We start from the raw sequence: 19202 nt of genomic DNA, 5'->3' as shown, positions 1-19202 counted from the left end.
AGTGTAACTGTCCGCACGTTCCTTCAGGCCAAGGGTCAGGAGATTCGGTCATTTTTCACCTGTCAGCCTTCTAGAAAGCATGCCTGGTTGGCCACGGTGCCGGCCACCTGGAGGCTCCTCCTGAGGGCTGCCACAGCCTGGCTGAGGCCAGTGGCTGGAAGAGGACAGACTGAAGCCACCCTGGTCTCACTGGGAACCAAGAGCTCACCCGGGGGTGCCCAGGGCAGGGCAGGAGGGCAGGCCCTGTGGAGATTCCAAGAGCACATGTCACCAGGGCCCAGGAAGGCAGTGGAGCTAAGAAGGGGCCTCAGGCAGGCTCAAACACCAACCCCCCTTGCCTGGCCTCTTCTCCCACTTTTCGTCAAAAAGGCAGCCTCACAGTTAATGCAGCCTGAAATCCCAACATCCTCCTCCTCCTGGTCCACCCCTGGGTGTCTCTCCCTGAAGCAGCCTGAGTTCCTAAGGCAGCAGCCCCACCTGCCTTGCGCTCACTCTTAGGTGCCCGTCCTTGAGCTTAGAACACAGCCCTGATGAGTCTATCTAGCATCTCCCCCATCCTGGGTGCTTCTAGTTCCCAAGATGCGTGTGTTTGGTCCCATCCCTCAGGCACTCACAGGGTAGGTATAGCAGCAGAAACAATGTCATCAACAGCATCACAAGAGCTGCCCCCAAATGACCCCTGTGTGCCGGTCACTATGCCAGGGTGGTCTATTTTTAACCTTGCAAATTTGCAAGGTAAACATTCCATTCCCCATTGTACAGATGCATAAACTGAGGAGTCAGAGAGCCACCATGCCTTCCCCAGGACACAGAAAAGAGCAGGTGCAGAGCTGAACTAGGAATCCAGGATTATCTATGCAGAAAGAACATTTACTTTGGAGCTGGCTATTTGCATACCATCTTCACTACTCTTTGTTCAATATTATTTCTTTAAATAATATTAACACCAACAGAGTATGCATTATCTGTTGAGCACTTTCTAAATGTTTTACATGCATTAACTTGCTCAGTTTCACAACAACCCTAGAGGAAGGGCCTCTTACGATCCCCAGTTAGACAGAAGACTGAGCAACAAGTCCAAGGTGTCACAGTCTGTAGAGGGAAGAGCCAGGATGTGAACCAAGCAGTCTGTCCCCAAAGCCCTGCTGTTACCAGCACACTCTGCAGTCACCCACAGACGTTAGGTCTCATCCTTGGTTCTAATGCCTGAGAAACCCAAAACCTGAGATTGCGTATGTTCACGAACATCTTTTAGTATACATCAAACACAACCATAACTATTGACTTCAAAAAAAGTACCCCAAGGGGACTCCTAGAGTCACTGTGGGCACCAGCGGTCATGCACAGACCACACTCCAGGAAACCCTGCCTTGGGGAGAAGAGAACCCAGGTAAGAGAACAAAGATCTAAAGGATCTGAGCTGTGCCAGAGCCCCCATCAGTTTGACACTGGGTAGACAACAGCCTGAGGCTTGGGGACCCAGGGCCACCTGGAGGAGACAGAGATGATGGAACTTGGACCAATGGCTCAGAAGGAAAGCAGGTCATCAGGGAACTCAGACTCCGCACATGGTGTTCTGCTCCGTGGGGGCCCGAGGGGGACGGGTCCTGGAGAGGCCAAGTCCCAGCAAGAGCACAGAGGGCACAGAAGATACAGGGCCACCCCTCAGCTCCTCCTCTGGCACCTCCCCCAGAGGAAGTCCTGTCACCACACACCCTCCCCTCCGGGCACTTCACCCCTTCCTTCTAGCTCTTTCCTTAGCAACAGGGGATGATTCTCTTGGTAAACAAAAAACTATTTTTCTTTGCCTCAAAAGACACCTACAACGGGACATGCCTTTACCCAGGTATTGTTCGAGTCTTGAAGGCCAGTCACCATGTCACCCAAGCAGACCTCTCCACACCCATAGCTGAGACATGGAGTCACTTCACACCACCCGTCCTCCCCCAGCTCCAACACCATGACACCAGTGGGTCCATTTCAGGGAAACAAGGAAGGGGACACTGCAGCCAGTACTGCTCTGCTTTTCCACCCCCTCCACTGCTTCCCGGCTCAGAAACGGCACTAAGCGGCCCCTTCAGTCATTCCTTAGGCGGCAGAGAGCTACCAGATACACAACACCCACTGGGGCTGCTTCTAGAGACCACCAAGAAGGAGGAGGATGTACTGATGCTGGAAGGAAACAGGCTTTCAGAAGTAGATAACATTTTGCCTAAGCTCAACAGTTTCCATCATCCCCAGATGCCCCAAGGGCCCAGTGTGATGCTGAAGTCTTCAGCTTCAACCACTTATCTCACTCAACATGCCCAGGAAAATCTTGCTCCCCCAGCCCTCCACACACTGGTTCTCACAAGAATGCCTCCTCCTGCAGCCCCAGCACCCTAGGCCGAACGTCCCAACTACTCACCCAGTGGAACAATCAGTTCACTTTGGCTAAACGGTTCCCAAACCACCCAGCTTCTAAAGATCTACAAGTTTCCTAGGTGATGCCTTAAACAAAGTAGAAGATGCTCAAAACAGGCATCTCACCTCCACATCACCACCACCCTTTCTTCCTCCATCACACACCTCTGCAACCATCTGTCTCCCTCCCCAGCCCTGGTCCAGGCCTGGACATCCCTCCTGAGTCTTGCTCACTGGATCTCACACCACACGCGCAGGCAGTGTGTCCAAAGACTTCTCAGATAGTTGCTTCTCAGACGAGAATCAGCCATACTGTTGTCTGTTTTCAAGGTGGGAGTAGATAGCAATGATAGGGGCAGGAGTGTGAAGTGACAGCCTGACACATGAGAAAGCCGTGACACATCTGAGAGCGGAATCAGCAGGCTGGGGAGGCACGCACCATGGTGCTCCCTTCCCGGTAAGCAGCCACTGGCAGCAGCCAGGAGGAGAGGCATGGCGGGGCCTCAGTCCAGTCACTTCACCCTTGCTCCAGCTCCACCTCCCACCCTGGGATGCGGTTCCAGCTTCCAGTGGGCAGAGCTGGCCCCACACTTTCCTCAGGTGGCAAGTGGAACTAAAGAGCAGCAAAGCTCTGAGTCCCAGGCTCTCTGCAAGAAAGAGAAGGCCGCAAAGTCCTGGGTATGGACAGTGGGCAGCCGCAGTCCTGGCCTGCTCTCTCCTCTCAGCACCAGGCCCATCCTGCCCACCCCCAGGAGGCACAGAGAGCCAATGTCCAGGTCAGGGTCATCAGCCAGACACCAAGTCCCCAGGGAAAGGACTGCAGCAGAAATACACTCAGCACCTGTGCCTGCTTCTTTTCACCTGCACAGTGGCTCAGGGCATATGCCCTGGAGTTGGACAGCCTGGGGTGAGAAACCAGCACCCTATCTGTGTTCTAACCTGGACAAGGCGTTATTACACACAGCTGTAAAAATGTGGGTAATAATATCCACCTCAGAGACTGTTTGTCAGGGTTAAATGCATTAACATCCATAAAGGACCTAGAACAGCTTCTGGCATATGTATAAGCACTGTTATCAGCTTTATAATTTTTAATTTTCAATTTAATCATCACCACCACTAGGTCCCAGAGCAGATCCTCTGAAACAAATGGCCTCTGAATTTCCCAAGCAAAGTCCTAACTTCTGTTTTACTCACGTTACACCTTAGGAAACCGCGGGTGACCTAGCTCTGCCCCCTCTCTGCCCCACCACCCCTGCCCAACTCATGGTGCAGCTCTGGGTACACAGCCGGCGCCTGGTCAGTGTCTGCTGAATTGAACCAATGAGATTCCAGGTCTCCCCTTGTCCCCCCCTCCCTGTGAACTTCTTCTGGGTGTCACTTTATCTCTGTCCCCTGGAAAGTGGGGCACCAAGGCTTATATGGTCCTGCTGTCTCAGGAAGCCCGTACAAACACAAAGTGCAGCCAGTGAGAAAATGAAACCTTGCGGAACAAGACGATGACCATGAGCAGAGCCAGGGGAACAAGTCCAAAGTGTCCTTTCTTCACTTGCAGAAGTCACGTGGCTGTATCCTGGCAGGCAAGACGTATTTAGAATGGAAACTAAAGCCCCAGGAACCAGCATGCACAGCATCACAAAGGCCCTCCACCTCTACAAACCTGATGAATCTTCCCGGGGGCAGGGGGCTGGGGCTGTGCAGCGGCAGCTCCAGAACTGCCTCCCCATCCACACACAAAGACCAGAGACTTCCAGAAGGAACTGCGAGTGCCCACACGTCCACACCCTGCAGTGGTAACAGAAACGGAGCCTGCCAGTGTCAAGGCCCCACATTTGCACAGACAGGCACCTGGGTGTTTACATAAGGCTTGCGAGGCCTTCTCGCATGATGTCAGATGCCGGCAGGAGCCGGGCTTTCCATTGCATAAGGATTCCCAGAGCGAGAACACAGGGCCTGCGCCTCTCTTTTCCACACACAGCATGCCACGGGGAGGGGAGCCTTCGTACTGAGACTCTTGTAAAGCAGCCAGAAGGCAACTGCCCTTAACAAGGAGCCACGCTCCCCTTCCCACGTGCCTTTATAAGGGCTCCTGCCACTAACGAGCACTGGAGTGGAAGCAAAGACAGAGAGAGAACAAGGAGCCGCGCTCAACTTCCCAGAGCCACAGGCCAGCCTCTAGATCAGCAAGTACGCAGCAAAGCTGGGAACACGGAGTCGTGGGCTCGGGTTCTGAGAGGCATCGCTGGTAACAACAACTCGACTTTCACCCTGCTCCGCCCTCAGACCACATGACAGCTCCTCGGACATGCCAGTTAAATATGCTCAACTGAGAAACTGCAACTAGAACCCAAGTCTTTGCCATTTTATTCAAAAATGTTTACTTCATGTTTCCCTATTAAATATAAGCAACTTCCCCCCTTGTATATATTTGCACCACATTCACACAATGTGTTCCCCATCAACATTTGAATTATGGGCATAGGCCCTGAAATGTTAGTTTTGTGCTAAGATAAATATTGGAATCATATTCACTCTGCTTTTTTGAAGTAGTCAACATCACGATTTGTGATTGAAGAGCGAAGGCACCACTTGCTTTGTTAAGTAACAAAAGCCTAACCAGCAAGGCTCTTGGGGAGAGGGATCACAAAGGCCTTCTAGAGCTTTCTCACTGCCTTTGTGACCTTTTTATGTGCTGACAACAGACCAGCACAGCTTCTCTGCTGGCACTGGGCAAATCTCCTGAGCCTCTGAGCCGAGCCCTGGGAGGATAACAGTGTTCACGGGGGACCCAGCACCTGCCACCCTCAGCCCCAGTGAGGCAAGGTGAAGCCCAGCACCATCACACACCCAGCTGGGGTTTCCTGATAACTTTACATGTAGTTCCAGAAAGAGAGAGAGAGAAAGAGAAGGAAGAAAGGGAGGGAGATAAGGAAGGGACTATACACATGCCCCTGGGAAACGGGCCCTTCTTTGATTCCGAAGGGGGCCATGTTGGCTGAAAAAGCACAGGTCCTGTGTTCACACACCCCTACTCCTCCATAGGTGGTTGACCTGAAGGCCTGCCTTTGTGGGCTGATGAAAGTGAGGGGAAAGCTCAGAAACGCAGTACCTTCTGCTCTGCCGTACACGATCTGCATGAGGGCCATATCTGGGGAAAGCTACAGGGCTCAAATCCAGGCCACCCACAGTCAGCAGCCCGCCCCTGGTTCTGGCCACTCTTTTCATTCTGGTCATTTCGAGCTCAAAATCATGCCTGAGTGGGGCCAGGAAGCTTTTGTCTCTGCAGGTAAGGGCACTGTGGGGGTGACAATTCAAAGACCCTGGCAGCACTTTGCTGTGCCCCCTCCTCTGCATGAATTCTCACAGTTGTCACACACCAGTGCTATGAGGGAATCAGGGCAGGCGGTAGCCCCATTTTACAGATGTGGAAACTGAGGCTGAGAGAGGCCTACCCAAGACTGGGTAGCTGGTGAGGGAGAGCTCCTCATGGACCCTCCAGAGCCTGCGTATCCTATCTGTTCAAAGGGTCTGGGTCTATGAATCGCATCACTGGAAACCTCCCTCTGTGCTCTGGGGACTATAGAAAACTGGATCAAGGGTCTGTCATCAGCACCATATCTTGGGACCTCAGTTCCCACAACCATACAGTAAGTGGGCATCCTCATTTACCGATAATCACTGTTATATTTAATTATGTCCACAAACATCATTAGGATTGCTGCTACCACCAAGAGTACTAGCACTCCATGGTCTCTTTCATCTCTAGCTTTCTCTCCCTGATCATTGTTTAAAATGACCCAGGGAGTCATGCCCAGCTGAGGACTGCATATCACCTAGGGAGCACCTACCACCCTGGTGCCCTGCCTCTCGAAGCCCCTAGAGGCCCCCAGCCCAGTGGCCAGCAGCCCCTGAAATTCAACCAACAAGTCGTTGCAGAGCAGAGCTAGGAACCGGCAGCACTTGAGGCTGGCTTCCCCCTCACTGCCCTGCCTCACATAACTTGCTTCCTTGTAGGAAAAAATATGCCATGGCTGGATCTGCCTCGGAAAGCATTAGGTTATGATAATTTGAGCTCCATTCAATTATTCCTATTAAATGCATGAGCAGAACACTGTAGCTGGTGGGCTGGATTCTTGTTAAGAAAAATAAGTGGGTTTATATTTCAAACTGGAAGACGTTGCTAACCAAGGGATCCAATGAATGAAGTAACTTTAGACCTTTTCGTCTTTGGCGGTGCTTCGCACAGAAGAGAAATGAGCCTCGGTGACCAGGATTCCGGGCCCATTCTGGTGATGTGCTCGGCTTACACCCAGCTAATTAAACCAAGCCACAGCCACCTCACTCCTACCCAGGCTAGAGGGGCCCGTAAATTATGCGGCCCTGAGCTCCCCACAAATTGCCTCTCCCCGAAGAGGGCTTCACCATTTAAGAAAAATGCATTCAAGGCGGTGCGTAGCGGTGAGGCCCCAGTAATTGGCCCTCCCCTCGGCGCGGCCTCTCCCACTCGCCCGCCAGTGGGGAGATAATGAGCGGCCAAAGTGTGGGGAGGCTCAGCAAACAGGGTGAGGAAAGGGGCTTGGCTCCAGAACCCAGCCCAGCCGGCCGGTCTTGCTCGGGCTCACCCAGAGTGGCAGGAAGCCACGGGGCAGAAATGATCAGAACCTCCTCCTGGTGTGGCCTGCTGCTCCTTCCTGGACATGCTTTTCAGCCCACAAGCCACTCTTGTGGCAAGTAGTGACCGGGACGGGGGGTGGTCAGCAGTTCCACACAGGACACAGCCCCTGGGGTACCATGTGTGAATAGTTGTGTCTGCCACTGGGAACCCCAGAGTGGAGGCCCCAACTCTGCAGAGTAAGTTAACCAGGCAGGACTTGCTAGAGGAGGAGGGGGAGGAAGAGAATGCCCATGGGACTCCCACAAAATTACCTCCAGAGGGCCCTTCCCCAGGGCACCTTCCCTTGGGCCTCCCTGCTCCTTCTCACAATGCAAAGAGTCGGGGACTGGGCCAAGGGAATTGTTCCAGAGAGTGTTTCAGCCTCTCTGTGTTCCCAGCACAAGTTACTATTTTTCTGCCCAAAGCAGAGGAAAAAAGTCTCCTTCACTGTAGCAATGGGAGTGGCCTCCATTATGTGTGGGAAATCCCCCCGGGTACGAAGGGAGGAAGATCAGCAAGAGACGTGCAGCAGGGAAAGTAAAAATGCAGACAGGCCTGGGATGGGAAGTTTGCAGAGCGCTAATCCCGCCTGCACCAAGGGACTGATTTTAACAAGGCAGGCTGTTTGCGAGGCGCTGCGGGTTGACTCACATGCACTGTTGTGGCAGGCTCTTCTGCTTTGTTCTGCGTTCAGAATTCTCTCATTTCAGACTTTCTTATCCAAAAATGACTGTGCCGTGAAAACTATTCCCATTTTGGACAGCTCCTGGATTGAAGGGACATTTCTTTACACATCACTTCTCTGCAGTGCGCTGCCAATCAAAGAGGCAGGGTAGAAAGGGTGATTTCAGGCTAACTCCCTATCTGAATCTGCCTCTGCTTCTCGCTGAGCTGGGGTGAGGACCCTGGGGAAGAAGCTGTGCTCCTGGGTGGAGGAAAAGGCTGGGTAATTGGGCTCTGCAGCTACAAAAACCCAGCAGCCCACAGGGGAGCCCAGGCAGGTCCCTCCCTACAACGCTATCTCTAACGGCTCTAGCCGGATTTGGACAATAGCTATAATAGCAGGCATTATTGAGCACAGGCACTGTGCCAGGCACTTTACATGCACCATTTCATCCTCACAGCAACTCTGAGGAGGGCACCTTTATCCCCTCTTTCAGACAAAGAAACTGAGACTTGGAGGACTTAGGAAGTGAGTCAGGGGTCTCATGACTGACCACGGATGGAGCTGGTTCCCAGCACAGTCCTGACTCCCAAATGCCCATCCTTCCACCCTCCTGCCTCATGGGCAGTACATCCATCTGCTCTGTCCTGTAGCTTGGACTGAGAGGCACTGGGTGCAGGGAGCTGGGCTGGGAAGAGCTGGTGAGTACAGAGCAAGAAACCCAGGTCTGCTGGGTCTCCCCACTTTCCTGGTAAGCCAGTCCCAGCATGTTACTGGGAAGGTGGATTCCCAAGGATGCCAGGGACTAGGCTGCCACAGTCCATCAACAGACCGCACATTGGGGAGCAATGCAAGACCTCCTGTGGAGCCTGAGAGGCAGTGTCTGGGCTAGTGGTGGAAGCAGCTAGGACATCAGAAACCGCTCCTCTCTGTACCATCTGATCGTATCTGCCAGAATGCTGCAGCAGGAAGCAGCCAGCTGGGCCACTTTCTGAGTCACAGAGGGGTGTGGGTGATGCCAGGAGGCCCAGCCAAAGATCGACCTTCACCCTGAGGTCACTGCCAACACCACGTTGGTCACATGGCAAGGATTTGCCAATGGCTTAATGCACTTTGGGGGGAGCAAGGGCAACTTGACGGACATGGGCTGTGACCAAAATCCACCAAACCCTTCTACTAGCAAGGAGGGCCAGCAGACAAGGTCCCCGGGAAAGCCAGCACCATGTGCCAAAGGCCAATCCCAAATTCTGGCACCCATCCACTGGCTCTCAGTCACGGGCAAGGGGGATGAGGCAGCCATGCCTGTCCTAGCCAGCATCACTTCTCTCAACCCCCCTAGGTAAACACATGCCTGATTGGCCCTCACTTTGAAATCCGAATCTGCGAGATGGAAACCCAGGATTGTAAGCGATCAGACTTTGTTCATTTTGCCAGGCATCACCCACAGGACTGAGCATGGTTCTCAGGGTGTGGCCTCCATCAGCCCAACCAGCCACATCTGCTTGCATTTCATCACCGACATGGTAAAGTTTGACTTTCAGCTGACCTTGAAATTCACAAACTCCAGGAGGGGAGGGGGTTGGGAGTGGGAGAGAGGAGCCAAGTGAAAGACACTAAAAGGAAGCAGAAATAAAACAAGCTGGGGCTGCCCTGTGTTCCCCCCCCCCCCGCAAATTAAAACCAAATGAACATATCAAAGAGCACTTTTCCCAGTTATTTTGGCTCCAACACTCCTCAGCTTTAATCAAGTCCCTGGGAGAGAAAGCCTCAAGTGGCTGTAATTTCCTACCTGCCTTCTTCACCTGCACAGCTTGAGTCTGAATCTGGGAGTTATTTGGGCTGATTTTCTCCTAAAATGCACAAACTCAGCCACGATGCCTTCTCTCTAAGTCAGGCTTGGCTTCCCTAGGCCCCGACAGAGGACGTCTGCCAGCCTGAGCTCTCCAGGCCCTGCGGACGGGTCCATTCCCCTCTGGGGTATCTGCTCCAGAGAGGACCTCCAAGTAGGCCCTGGCTCTGGCTGACCAGCTCCCTCTGACAAACAGGACCTATTCACCATTGGTGGGGAATGAATACCAGGACTCGGGGATGCTGATTGACAACCGCTGTCTCCCACCCCATTGTGGTTCCAGAGCACAGAGGCAGGAGAGCACCTGGGACCGGTCTCTCAACCCAAGACCTAGCTCTCTTGCTCTCACCCCGTTCATTCCTTCCTGAGCCCTAGATGCCCCCTCAGCGGAACAAGAAGACTGGAAAATATCATGAGCAACACAGCTTCTCCTAACACAGTTACCATGTTACCATGTTAATAATAAATACAAATATAGCTCTCCACTTTGCAAAGATCCTTCATTCTGGCTTCACAAGAGCCTCCAAGGATAGGAACTGTTGAGGAGGCTGCTCAGAGAGGGGCGGTGGGCTAACCAAGGCCACACAGCTATTAGGCAGTAGAGCTGGGATGAGACTCAGGTTTGCCTGGCTCTGCTATCTCTGCCATTCCATGGTTCCATGATGCCTCTAAGGGCCTTTCCTGCTCTGGCATTCACACATCTACTCAAAGATTTTCACGAAGTTTGCTCCTGGGGAATCTCCCCTAGAGAAATTACAGTGTCTTGTGTTCTAGAGCAAGGTCTCAGAGTCCCAGAGCAGAGGGAAAGCAGATGAGTGAGAGGCAAGCAAGAGGCACCATGAGAGCGGCCAGGTGCCAAGCTCCCCCAACTCCACCTACCAAAAGGAGGGCTTTGAGCACCTAAAGCCTTTTGCATACCACTTGCTTTCCACACTCCATCTCACTCCACCCCCTACCAGCCTCTGAGATAGCAACCATTCCCATCTGACAGAGTCATTAGACAACCGTGATTGCTCACCACGTGTCAGGCACTGGCTGAGACAACCCAGGTTCAGAATTTGTGAGGTGCCCAAGGTCCCACTTCACGTTGAAGAACAATCCCAACATACCAATGTCATTTGTGGGTAGAACCCCACAAATGTTCCATTTTTTCCTTCTGGCCTTGACATTCCTCACCCAGAGGCTGCCTTTTTGACAGTGTGTTCTAGGAAGCATAGACTATGTACAAGGAATCCCAGATCTCCACCCTCAATGGACTCCATGGGCAGCTGCTACTGGGCTGGCAGGTGGATGCAATCCTGCCATGCAGTGCAGAGGGATCCACAGCAGGTCTCCCTGCTGTACAGCTGGCCAGAAACGGTGGCACAGCCCTGCAGGGCATGATATCTAGGCACTGGCAACTCCATAGACCAGCTCATAACCACAGCCTGGGGCCCCAGCCCTAGTCCAGCATCCCTACAGGCTGAGGCAAGAGCAGCAATGCCCGCCCCCCCCCCCCCCCCCCGCCATCCCAGAGGAAAGATCTACAGGTCCTCCTCCACTCTATCCTCCCATCCCACCCTCAGGCAGCCCTGAGCTGTGGCCAGATGCAGCATCTTAGACCCTCTTCACAGAAGAGTCACACCAGGACAGTGTGTTGGCAAGACCTCCTAGCACACAGAGTCCTCACTTCTAAGCCCAAAGCGCTGCCACAGTCAACATGCAGCCCTTCCAGGAGTAAGAACACAGACTTTGGGGGCAGAATGGCTGGGCTCAGATCCTGCTCTGACCTTAACCTCTCTGAGAGTCAGTTTTCTGTAAAACAAGGATACTAACAGGTCAGGTGGGGCTGAGTCAGTCAGACTCAGAGAGAAGCCTGAGTACAACAGGCAAGGAAGGAAATCTTGACATCTGGGAAGGAATAGGGGCTAAGACGTGGAGGGTGGACCTGCCAATAAGGCATGGTACTGGCACACACTTGGAGCCCCATCAGCATTGGTAAGTGTCTAAGAGAGGTCCCAAGAGGTAAAGATGACACCAGGGAACGGAAAGGTGTGGGGCAGGCTACCAACACGCTTGAATTGAGCACCTACCCAAAACATATGAGAGGACCGGGGAGCTGGCAAACATGCAGCCAGCCAGCTCCATGGTGCCCCCAGCTCACGGGGGCCTCCCTGCCTCATACAGACACCCAAACTGCCCACAGGGCCCTGACCCCTTCCTTGAGGTTATTTCCAAGACCCCAAGGCGTGGTCTGGCTTCCAGTCAAGGAAGGCCCTTGACTTCTGCCTTCCTTGGCTAGCTCTGGGCTCTGGGTCACGGCACAGGTCCAACAGGTGTCTCCATGTACTGGGGTCACCTCTGCCCAGTTCAAGGATAAACCCTTGCCGCCACCCTCCCAGGACACTTCTGTGAACTGCAGGCCCTGCTCTGGGGTAACACAGTCTTAAGGCAGTGTGAGGGGTGGAATGGAGGTGAGGACATGGTGGGGAAGAGAGATCCCGCTGATCATGAAACTCTTAGGGATCCAGGAGTCTCACACACTCAAGTGAGACTCTGCCGTCCCCTCCCACCATCAGGAGTGGAGACAGACAGGCCCCTCAAGCTGGCTGGACAGCCTGAGCCCACAGAGCCACGACACTGGAGACAACCCACAGGATATGGAAGCTACTTCTCCTGGGCTGTGAATCCTCCACACAGCACGGTCCCGAGCACAGCCATGCAGGAAATGCAACAGTCCTGCCCCAGGTTCAAGTTCAAAGCCCAGCACTCACCAGCTGTCAGGGAGGCCCTGGGCCACAGCCTCCTCACCTGTGAACCCGGAGGGAGGGATGCTCGGAGGAATGCGGAGTTGCAGGGAGCTTCTTGGTGGGCTCCCTAATTCTGCACTTGTGTCCTCTCAGAGTCTAGAGTCTTCCTGGGGGCAGAAAGCACTAGACCCCAACTATCACACTGAGTGATCCCAGAGCCAAGGTGGTGGGTGCCAAGTGTGGGGAGATTCTGGGGCAGGAAGGAAGCCTGTGTTTCCTTCTAAGATGAGATCCTGGGAGGGACAAGGTGGGTAGAGTGAGAAGCATCTCTGCCCCGTGCCCACCAGACATAGGCGGGCTGCTCTGACTAGATTCCCTCAGGGGAGAAAATGACCCCCGTCCCCTGGACCGCAGCAAACACCAGCCAAGACCGACTTCCCCAGCCTGCTAACCGTGGTGACCCGCCGCAGAGCAGGCACCCGCTGCCCGCAGCTCCCCTCATGCAGGCGCAGCTCCACAGCTGGACGGCTTCTTGACAGTTATTGGCAGGGTCCCCCTACTACCCGAGGATGAGCTGGGGGAGGGGAAGCAGGGAGAAAAGCCAATTTTGTTTCCCGGGGAGAAACGATCGTTGCTGACAGCTGTCCATAGGAAAGCAGAGGCGCGTGCCCACGTAATCTAAAGTCGAGCGGCCCAGGTCTCCCCTCAACCCAGAAATGAGCTTGTTAGAAGAGCCTGGATCCTGGCCGTTTCCCTTGACAGCTTCCTTCTCCTAATACACGCAGCAAATTGGCAACCTGTCCTCGGGCATTTGCATCCCGAGTCCCTGGAGGGAGATATCTCTATTATTCTGTTTTGGATAAAGGAGGCCGTTTGAGATGACAGGTAGCAAACGCCTCTTTAATAAACCATGCAAGCAGCCAGAGAGAGCCCGGCTGTGGAGAGGGACTTGACAAATAGGTAGATTTGCAACCCGGGAGCATTATCAGGGCCAGCCGGAGCAGTGAGCAAGGGAATGTTGGGGCTGCAAGATAAATCACCCCTTGTTATTCTGATTTAACCATCTCACTGCCGGAGCCCCTATCTGCCCGCTCCCAAAGGCAGACTCAGGATGCTTTTCTGGCTTTCTGGCCCAGGACTGCAAGCTGCAACTTGGTTCTCTGAGCTCATTGCCTGCATGGTGGGGCAGAACTTCCCCATTAGTTTGCACATCTTTCAGGAATGGTCCCTTCCCTTCCCCTCATTTCCATTCCAGTCTGTGTTGCTAGTTTTCTCCCCAATAATCCCAATTTTAAGAGAAATTAACACTTACTCAGCACTCACCATGCTTCTTCACCGTATTGCTCTAAGTCAGGGAAGCGTGTTTGCCTCTCTCGTTTCATTTCCTTTGATAGAACTATTTACTCTGTTGCACAGCTTCTCATCCACTTCTCTCACCCTGCCCTCTGGCTTCTCCCCCATCCTAATCCAAGCCTCTAGCTTCACCCACTAGCCTCAATCCAATGGTGCTGAGCTTAAAAAGTTGGGTCGAGTGAGGTGCTAGCTAATGTGTAAGAGCCAGCTCTCACAGAAACTAAGTAAATAAAAATCTGATTTGTAGTGTTTGCCGATTTCTATGGTGCAAATGCTCACACTGGCTGGTTTTAAGCTTCCAACTGGATGCCACTGAACTCAGTTGGGAAGAAGTAGTCACAGCCAGCTGTGAGGCTCGGGGGAGCTGGCTCAGCACCCCCACTGATTCTGCTCCTCCACAGGCCCACCCCATTCCCCTCAGCCCAAGCAGAAATATGTCCATCCCTGAATTCAGAGAACACACACACACACATGGTCTCTTCTCCCAGCCCCAGCCACACCACCCCTCACACAGCTCCTGAACTACAAGAAGGCTTTTCACCAGCACTGCACCAAGAACTCTTCACGGGGATGATTCAAACCAAGGCTCCATCATTTCTGAATCTGTGTGACTTTGGGTGCCCTCCATAACCATTCTGTGCCTTCATTTCCTCATCTATAACCAGGAATCCTAACTCATGGGGAATGTGAGGATTAAATGAGTCAACTCACCTTACAGTACCTGGCCCACAGCAGACACCCTGCTCGGTAATGTTGGCCGTCATCCTTCTCAGGACCACCCAACAAAGGCATCCCTAGGGTAAACACGGCAGGACGCTTCCTCTTCCTCACCCAGGGACTTGCCACACTGCAGAGGGCTGCCCAGGCAGGACTGGAGAAGGTGGGCGGTCTGGTCCTTCATGCAGTCGCGGTTGAGCCCGGAGTAGCGCCGTGAACTTCTGCTCCCCTTCCTACCCCGCCAGCTCTCCTGACAAAGCTCCAGCGTGGCTGCGCTCCACCTCCTCATGGAGCCACATTGGAATCACCTGGAAGCTTGACCATTTATTTGAGCCAGGTTTCTTACCCACCCAGATTCTGATTTAACAAATCAGAGTTCTGACCCAACATCAGGATTTTTTTTTTTTTTTAATCTCTCCAGGTGATTCTCATGTGCAGCCAAGACTGAGAACCTCATGAAGACAGATAAGCAGGGCTACTCCCGAGGGTGAGTGCTCAGCTTTTATTGGAAGCAGGCTTGGCCTGAGTGTATCTGAATTCATCCTTCCTGGTGCCCAAACCAGCCCAGAGAATTCCTGTGGCTGGAGTGACCCATACAGACAATGTTATAGAAAGGATGCCAGCAACTAACGGGGCACAGAACTACAGGAGTGGGCAGGCTGTAAGGGCTCCCTAACTGAGAATGCCGTGTCTCCATGCAACACCCTGGGTCTGCCTCTAATGCCTGGAGTCTTTCCTGTTCCAAGATCCAGCAAGGCTGTGGTCATGTGAAAAGCATTCTTGGGGGTTGTGTGTGCACAGCCAACATGACTGCACACAAGGGCCTCGACCAAAGGCAGTACACACAATGTCTGGGTGGGTGGCCAGAACTCGAAGTGCCCCCTGGTTTAAAAAAAAAAAAAAAGGACGGAGTGGGGGTGGATTGCTGTTTCCCAATGTGTTTCTACAGAAGGCTAGTTCTTTGGGCTATTCATCAGAGTTAGGGATGGAGATGCTGAGATCAGATAACATCTGAAGGAAGCTGGATTTAGACACAGCTAAATCCACCTCTCTACTGTAGGACTTCTTGGAGTCCTGGTGGAATAATGAGCACAGGGAATCTCCAAGAGAGGAGATAAGATGCAGTGCTTCCCAAACTTACTGAACCGTGGAACCTCTTTCCCCATACAGCATCTCTCAGGACAGTGATCCAAAACACGTGTTTGGCCAAGGCTCAGGAAGACCCCACACTAATAGGCCCCACCACGCCATCAGCCAGGAGGGAAGCCTGCCTATCCCCGTCCTCACCGAAGGATGGTCACCAACAGGAGAAGCTGCTCTAGAAGCACGGGAGGAAGACGCTCAGCCCAGATCCACTCCAGATCCCACAAATAGGCTTGAGCAGGCTTGGGCAAAGCGTGGATTATGTAAATACGTATTTGGGGACTTTTTAAACACAGATTATTCACCCAATTAACTCTAATGGCCCCTCAGAGCTGAGAGAGAGTATTGTGTAAACACGTGGGGCTGAATGTGGCCTCAGCCCCAAGATTTCCTCAAAAGACGGGGTTTACGAGTCCCCCATAAGGGTTCCCCCTGGGCCCCAACTTGGCAGATAAGTTCATTGCCCGAAAGGGAATTCTTGCCTAAAAATCTGAAAAGGGTAAGAATAAAAAGAAGGATCTAGCCCCCTTTTAGCAAGTAGGGAGCTCTCTGGGTACAGATTTTATATATATTTTCATTTGCCATAAAACATACCATTATATGACATAGGACATCTGGTAGCCTATGGTAGCCTAGCTCTTTCCCAATAATAGGAGAAATTGTAGATTTCTCTCCAGCAGCCACTTACGTTCACATATTCTAAATGTTTCCCACTGGATACAACACAGCCGGGAGGGCGGCCAAACCCAGGCCTGCCTCAGTGAGGCGGTGGGAGACCCACCCCAGTCAGTCCTGTTAAGAACAGGGAGGTTCGGCACACCAGTCCCAGCGGGGAGCGCCCAGGAGGGGCTGGGCCTCCTCCAAGAGATGAGCACAGGGTCGACCCCCCAACGCAGAGAGCCTTGGAGTCCAAGGGGGTGTGTCCATGGTCAAGTCTGCTGACCGATGGGGGAACAGGGGTAATTTTCTCACCTTAACCAGGAACAAGTCTTCTGAAATCCTCTTGGGCATAAAGGCCCATGGGAGAGACATGGAGTGTGAGGGCCCATCCCTGCTTCAGGGAGCTTACACATCCAAGGAAACAAGCTCATCTTTCCGTGGCTACCACCCTGCTCCCCACACATACATGCATCCCAGTGGAAGAGGCGGGAACCCAGGAGTCCTTGTTCCCTCTCCCCCCACTGCCCAGGACCCAGCCTTCACCACACTGACGAACCTCACCTCCAGGATCTCTCCATGGCCACAGCCCCTACCCCAACCAGCCATGCCTTTGTCTTGCCCTTCCTCACTGGTCTCCCAGCTTCCTCTGGTCCTTCTCTGTCCGTTTTTTGCTTTTGGGGATGCACAAGTGACCAAGACCCCAGCCTGGCATAGAACCCTTCCTACTGCTCTTAGGATAAATACCTTCACATAGTTCATTACTAACTGGGTCCCACTCACCCCATTACTCCCTCTGCCTAGAACTCTCTTCCCTCCTATCTTCTCCAAGTTACCTCTCACTCAGCCTCCTACATTCAGCAAGTGTTAGTCACTCAGTCGTGTTCAACTCTTTGTGACCCAGTGGACTGTAGCCCGCCAGGCTCCTCTGTTCATGGAATTCTCGAGGCAAGAATACCAGAGTGGGTTGTCATTCCCTTCTCCAGGCGATCTTCCTGACCCAGAGATCAAACCTAGGTCTCCTGCATTGCAGGCAGACTCCTTACTGTCTGAGCCACCAAGGAAGCCAAGCAGGAAGTCTGTCAGAGCAAATGTCATTTCCCCCAGGAGCCAAGTATGGGCTCTTACAACTCTTTGGTGGCCGATGACCAAACAAAAATTACTCCCAGTGCTGGGCACTTGGCACACGGTGGTGTTCAGTAACCATCTGAACAAAAGGGCTTCACCAAGACAAATAACCAGGAGGAGGAGGCATCTCCAGGCTGCACACTGAGAATGGTACGGAAGCAGGGAGAGAAGGGGCAGGCACCACCTCCCTCGATTCAGCTCCGCCAACAGCCCTGTGAGGTCAGTGCTATTGTTTGGTGAACAGGCCCAGGGAAGTAACATGCCAAGCCAGGAAGATAAAGGCAGGATTTGAATCCATATCTAGCTGACTCTGGGCTTCCCTAGCCTGCCAGTATAGGAGACATGGGCTCAATCCCTGGGTTGGTGAGATCCCCTGGAGAGGGAAATGGCAACCCACTCCAGTATTTTTGCCTGAGAGATCCCATGGACAGAGGAGCCTGGCGGGCTACAGTCCACAGGGTCTCAAAGAGTCGGACACGATGTAATGACTCAGCATGCATACACACTGCCTGACTCCATGCTCTCTCCTACATGTGTCTACTCAGGGCTCTATTTAGGATGCCTGGGGCTCATTCATCCTGACAGCGCAGGAGACCTGGCGGGTCCAAGCAGAGGAATCAACATGAGCAGAAGAATGGTGGTGCAAGGCAGCCAGTGTGTTTGGGAAATGTGAGAAGGGCAGCAGGGCTCGAGGAAGTTCTAGAGAACACAGAGGAGAGCCACAGCAGTCTACAGAGCTGGGGGCGGAGGCCACCACATGCCAGCCCGAGGAGCCTGGGTGCTATCCTGGATGACAGAGAGCATGACCTTAACTTGTCACCCACGCAGGAGACAGTCACCAGCTGCTTCAGTGTTGTAAGCAGGGGACCCCCACTCAGATCTTTCAGCAGGTCAGCATCACATCATTAGGCCCAACGCAAAATGAATAAACAAGTAAGCAAATGAACGGCAAGTACATTGTACTTCTCACTCAAGAAGGTGCCCTCAAATAGCACTCAGCATCCCTTTAGGGTCGAAAAAGGGGAAAATGTGTCCCATGCCCAGGACAGTCTTCTGAGAGCTCCTAGGACTGGCTAGGAGGACTATTTGGGCCCAAAGAGAGTGTTTGAGAATGAACTACATCCCACCACCTCATGCCAAACTCCTCACCCATCTCTTCTAGGAACCTCCCAGGTGGACGGCAGCGAAGGTCTCCTGCCGAGGCCTCACTGGGAGCGCCACTTCACACCTCCCCTGTCACCTGCTGCCCAAAGGCCCTTTTCCCCCTCACAGGGGAATAAAGCACTGCCAGCCTTTTAACCCCAGGTCTGCATTATCTCCCTAATCCCCACATCTCAGCATTTCTCCGGTGCACGTCCTACAGGGCTGAGCAAGCCCACTTCACGCCTTCGACTGGCCGCCAGCAAGCGCAGGCAAGCACCCACTGAGGCCTGAAAGCGTCTCCGTTTGTGTTTACATATTGGCTCATTCCAATCCACCAGGCAACCAACATTTCCTGAGGGCCTACTGTGTGCCAGACTCTGATGAGAGTACACAGCACTGTGAAATACAAGATTACTGCCTCAGCGGATCAACAAGATTTCATCTCATGAAAACACAGCCACACATGCTGTTAGGGAGAGTTCTATAGAAGAGTTGTCCCAGGGCAGTACAAGCTCCAGTCCCATGTGGATGACACAGAAGAACATTAGCAACATTCAGAAGAGGGAGAGAGCTGGGATTTGCATGAGGCTGGGGACAGAAGACTCTACAGAAGAGTCAGGGAGGGATCTCCCCAGTGGTTCAGTGGTTAAGACTTCGCCTACCAATGCCAGGGCTGCAGGTTTAATCCCCAGCTGGGGAACTAAGATCCCACATGCCTTATGGTCAAAAAACCAAAACATATCAGAAGCAATATTGTAATAA

General features: G+C 53.0%; 1 protein-coding gene and 1 long non-coding RNA gene across 5 annotated transcripts in view; one reads left to right on the top strand and one right to left on the bottom strand.

Annotated features, from left to right (window-relative positions):
• Window positions 1-14822, bottom strand: part of LOC147369394 (uncharacterized) — a 259997-nt gene extending 245175 nt beyond the window's left edge. Inside the window, exon 1 of one of the 4 annotated variants that reach the window (XR_015167436.1) lies at window positions 14364-14822. Coding sequence is in view for 1 of the 4 variants with exons in the window: in XM_086411692.1 (XP_086267818.1) it covers window positions 4064-4235 (172 nt within the window). In the remaining 3 variants the exon portion in view is untranslated. Of the gene's footprint in view, window positions 1-4063; window positions 4616-14363 lie in introns of those variants that run through there. The other 3 variants (XR_015167437.1, XR_015167438.1, XM_086411692.1) reach the window with 3 other exon arrangements.
• Window positions 14823-14866: 44 nt separating this feature from the next.
• LOC147369393 (uncharacterized) lies at window positions 14867-18586 on the top strand. Its single transcript, XR_015167443.1, has 3 exons — window positions 14867-15224; window positions 15540-15775; window positions 18460-18586. It is a non-coding gene; the product is annotated as an uncharacterized LOC147369393 (long non-coding RNA).
• The last annotated feature ends 616 nt before the right edge of the window (window positions 18587-19202 follow it).

Source organism: Bos grunniens, chromosome 7 (assembly GCF_055505025.1).
Source record: "Bos grunniens cultivar Pamir isolate PY7600 chromosome 7, Bosgru_T2T1.0, whole genome shotgun sequence".
Taxonomy (NCBI): Eukaryota; Metazoa; Chordata; class Mammalia; order Artiodactyla; family Bovidae; genus Bos; species Bos grunniens.
This window is presented reverse-complemented; position numbering and strand designations above follow the sequence as displayed.